Consider the following 4,043-nt stretch of genomic DNA (forward strand, 5'->3'; position numbering starts at 1 on the left):
GGATTTGAGGTCCACCTCCACTTAAAATATATTCACACGAATAGGTTCCTAAATAAATTTGCATTTTTTTATAGTATAGTATAGTATAGTAACCCATCTCCATGTTTATTTTTGGGTAGTAGATTTAGAGGGCTATCACTATGGGCAGCAACGCTGTAAATATTGACAAATAAATCCAGCAAAATGGCACAAAAAACTGGTAGTGGCCTGGCTGGGTGTATAATTCCCGGCCTGACTTATTGTCCCAGTCCGGCCCTGCGTGGAATCACCTTTCACCTGTAAGATATGACAATATTATGACTATAATTAGGATAATCGTTAATTACTTAGTGGATGTATGTGCATTACAAGTCCTGCTACACAGGATCAGTCGGGCTATGTGAGATAATAGTATTGCAAGATTGATGTTGACCCAGCCTCTTTAGAATATGTTGCTACCATTTCTTTACACAATTATTTAAAGTTTCTTTTGGACACCTTTTTTATAACTCTTAGTGTGGTTGTCTTATTCTTAAAGTATACATACATACATACATACATACATACATACATACATACATACATACATACATACATACATGCATACATGCATACATACATACATACATAAAATTACCCCAAAAATATCATAATTTCGGTGTGTATTTTTGTCCTTTCCCTTAAGGTTAAAGGAAAGAAGGGAGGACAATGTTGACAATAATTTATATATCTGGCTACCTTTCTCATGTTTTTAAGGTTTCCCAAAACCGGAGAGAGGAGGAGGCAGTGCAGTTGCCCTAGAAGGGACGGTTTTGTTTCCTCTGGCAGGACACTGCTCTGCAGTGAGCACTTCAGGAGTAAGGACTTTGACAGGACGGGGCAGACTATCCGGCTTAAAGATGGTGTTCTGCCAACATTATTCAATTTCCCAGCTCATCTTCAAAGGGTATGTGTATCATTGGCCAACAAGAATTCAAGGTGTATAAGCTTGATATATAAATATGTGATTAAATGTCACACTTTAGTTTTTCTTTCTCCAAGTTTAGGAATAAATAATGTGTTGTGTATTCACATTTTAAACACTCAAAATGTCTTTAATTTAGTGGTGGGCCGTTATCGGCGTTAACGTGCTGCGTTAACGTGAGACTCTAGTCGGCGATAAAAAAAAATATCGCCGTTAATCTATTCTCAAAGTTGGGTTGGGAGCTGGGTCTATACTACGCAAGCGATGATGACTTTCACCTTGATAATTTAGCGCGGATGTATACCTAGCCGAATTGCACTGTAGGGGGCGAGATCGAGTCTTTGACCTGTGTTTCTTCTACTGTCTATGGATCTGACCCCGGTCAAATCAGCCACATTAAACGTGACATGCTAACATGGATACAGCAGGTATGAAGCCGCCGGGTTTGCTTCAGGGGAAATTTATTTTTAAGAAGCTTCCCGATGGAAACCTCGACAAAAATAAGGTTGTTTGCACCTTGTGCAATGCGGAATTAGTTTACTGTAGGAGTTCATCCAGTCTCAAGTACCACCTAAACGCAAAGCATCCCTTAGCTAATGCGGAAGATGCCGGGCCGAGCACTGATGTAGCACGGGGGAAGACTCGTCGTCAAACAACTATGTTTGAGTGCAACCGAGGCAAGCCCGTCAGCACAGCTCTATCAGCCAAGCTAACTAGTCTCCTCGCTCAGTGGATTGCCACCAGCTGCAGGCCCATTAGCGTGGTTGAAGATGACGGGCTCGAGCTTGTTCTCCAGGCGGCCACAGGTGACCCATCTTACAAACTACCTGCGAGGCGAACTATCATGAGGAGAATACATGACCAGCACGCAGAAGAGAAAGCTACGAAAGTTGAGAAGATGGTAGAGGCGAGGTCTGTAGCACTGACTGGGGACCATTGGACGTCCGTTAACAACGACAACTACCTCGGCGTTACAGTACACCTCATCGATGCTAGCTGGGAACTTCACTCCTTCGCTTTAGGTATGCTACGTTATGTCATTTTAAATTACATAATTTAATTTTGTAGCCTTTTAATTACCACCACGTTATGTTTGCTTCTTGATAATTGCTAGTTGTTTACTACTAGTAGTGAAATTATTCTAATTTACTTTGTCTGTCCGTTAGGTGTGATGAAAACAGAGGAGCGTCACTTTGCAGAAGCGTGTGCAAGGCAGTTCCTCGACGTCGCTAATCAGTGGGGGATAACTGACAAAATAAGCACTTTTGGAACAGATAGCGCTCCTAATATGGTGGCAGCAGGGAGGATACTTCCATTCGAGCACTTGCCCTGTGTTGCGCATGTTGTACAGAGAGCTATTGTAATGTCACTTCGGGAAGGTGGTTTTGATGGTGCACTGGCCAAGTGCCGTAAAGTGGTCGGACATTTCAAACACAGTCCGGCCAACTCAGACGAGCTAAATGTCCAACAATCCTCCCTTGGACAAGTTAAGGAGTCACTCGTGCAAGATGTTCCAACACGTTGGAATTCCACTCTTGAGATGATAAAGCGCGTGAGGCGCAACAGAGACGCACTGCACACAACGCTGTCGCTGCAGAAGCACAACCTGGCTCTCCCAACAAATGCGGATTATGAGAAGTTGGCAAAGCTAGAGAAACTGCTGGAGCCATGCAGGTATGGTCTACAAAGATAGTGTGTTCATGAATTGGCATACAAGTTTTTAAATGTCACTTTGTATGTAAGAAACACCTGCCCTTAAATGTGTAATCTGAGTTAAATTAATCTGTCACTAATAATTTGTTGCTGTGTGTGTCTGTCTGTCTGTCTGTCTGTCTGTCTGTCTGTCTGTCTGTAGGTACATCACTGAGCTCCTTGGTGGAGATACTGTAAGTATGTATCCTGCTCTGTGGTTCTACCTGCCCTGTGCCACCTCCAGCATGCGATGAACATCTCAGATGATGATCCTGCCTATATTGTGCGATTCAAGGCTGCCTTCATCAAGGACCTCAACCAGCGGAGGGAGAAAATAAACCTGGAATGGCTTAAGGTATGTCAGAGTGACCAGAAGATAACTACATTGTATGACCATAATAGACTGTAAAGCCAGATGAATAAGTCATGAAGAAATATGGAGGTTGGATTTGGAAAGTGACATTTCCATCAATCAATAATTATTATTTTTTATTCATCAAAGGTGGCGACTGCTCTAGATCCACGATTTAAGGACCTCAAGTGCTTGCCCAGAGCAGAGAGGGAGCCAGTGTGGGCAAAGCTAAGTGCGTTGATGAAGGGAGAAGAACCTGCTCTGCAGCCACTCAGGGAGGAGAACCCTGAGCCACCCAAGAAGAAAACAGCCCTGCTACTGATGGGATCCGACTCAGAATCAGATGAGGAGACACCAGAAGATAGTACAGTGGAGAGGTACAAGGTGGAGCCCAGTGCCAGTCTAGATCAGTGTCCACTGAAGTGGTGGTCGGAGCACACTGCTGTCTATGGTAAGATGGCCCAAATTGCCCGTAAATACTTGGGGACTCCTGCCACAACTGTCCCATGCGAGAGACTTTTTTCTTTAGCAGGCCATATTGTGCAGAAGAGGAGAGCTTGTTTGTCACCAGAAAATGTGAACAAACTGGTCTGCCTGAGTGACTGGTGGAAGAAGGAGAAATAGAGCTTTGACTGACACAAAGCTACTGACTGTAAACAGTTCATTACAACCTGTTATATAGGCCTACTGTTCAACTAAAAATAAACAGTTAATAAACACAAGTACATCTCGTTGTCATTGATTTATTTTCATCACCAATTATCATAGAACAGCTTTCTCAAGCAGTTTGTGATGCATTTTGGAAACTGGAGATGAGCCCCTGGTCTAATGCACCACCTGGCTTGAGAAACCCGTTCTCAAAGACTTACTTTTAGTCATTATTTGGGTAGCACACATATTCTGAATGCCTTCGGCAGAATTCAAATGAGCCATTTTAATCTAGATTAATCTAGATTAATTCCAAGAATACAGTGAGATTAATCTAGATTAAAAAAATTAATCTATGCCCACCACTACTTTAATTATGTTTATTTTAGCCGGAAGCAACAAGAAGCA

The 4,043-nt window shown here is 42.7% G+C and overlaps 1 protein-coding gene across 1 annotated transcript; it reads left to right on the forward strand.

Moving 5' to 3' along the window:
- The first annotated feature begins 1,114 nt into the window (after positions 1 to 1,114).
- On the forward strand, positions 1,115 to 3,714 carry LOC307030133 (E3 SUMO-protein ligase ZBED1-like). The gene is made up of 4 exons (XM_079666381.1): positions 1,115 to 1,965; positions 2,110 to 2,617; positions 2,799 to 2,990; positions 3,138 to 3,714. Exons 1-3 carry the CDS (start codon positions 1,359 to 1,361, stop codon positions 2,887 to 2,889), a joined length of 1,206 nt encoding a protein of 401 aa, XP_079522507.1. The 5' UTR covers positions 1,115 to 1,358; the 3' UTR covers positions 2,890 to 2,990; positions 3,138 to 3,714.
- Positions 3,715 to 4,043: the final 329 nt, after the last annotated feature.

Source organism: Notothenia rossii, assembly GCF_949606895.1.
Source record: "Notothenia rossii genome assembly, chromosome: 2".
Taxonomy (NCBI): domain Eukaryota; kingdom Metazoa; phylum Chordata; class Actinopteri; order Perciformes; family Nototheniidae; genus Notothenia; species Notothenia rossii.

Excerpts from the sequence above, each read along its gene's own strand:
- LOC307030133 (XM_079666381.1), top strand. The coding sequence starts at position 1,359 with ATGGATACAGCAGGTATGAAGCCGCCGGGTTTGCTTCAGGGGAAATTT. Across the intron at positions 1,966-2,109 it reads ACTTCACTCCTTCGCTTTAG|GTGTGATGAAAACAGAGGAG; the intron begins GTATGCTACGTT and ends TCTGTCCGTTAG. Across the intron at positions 2,618-2,798 it reads AAACTGCTGGAGCCATGCAG|GTACATCACTGAGCTCCTTG; the intron begins GTATGGTCTACA and ends GTCTGTCTGTAG.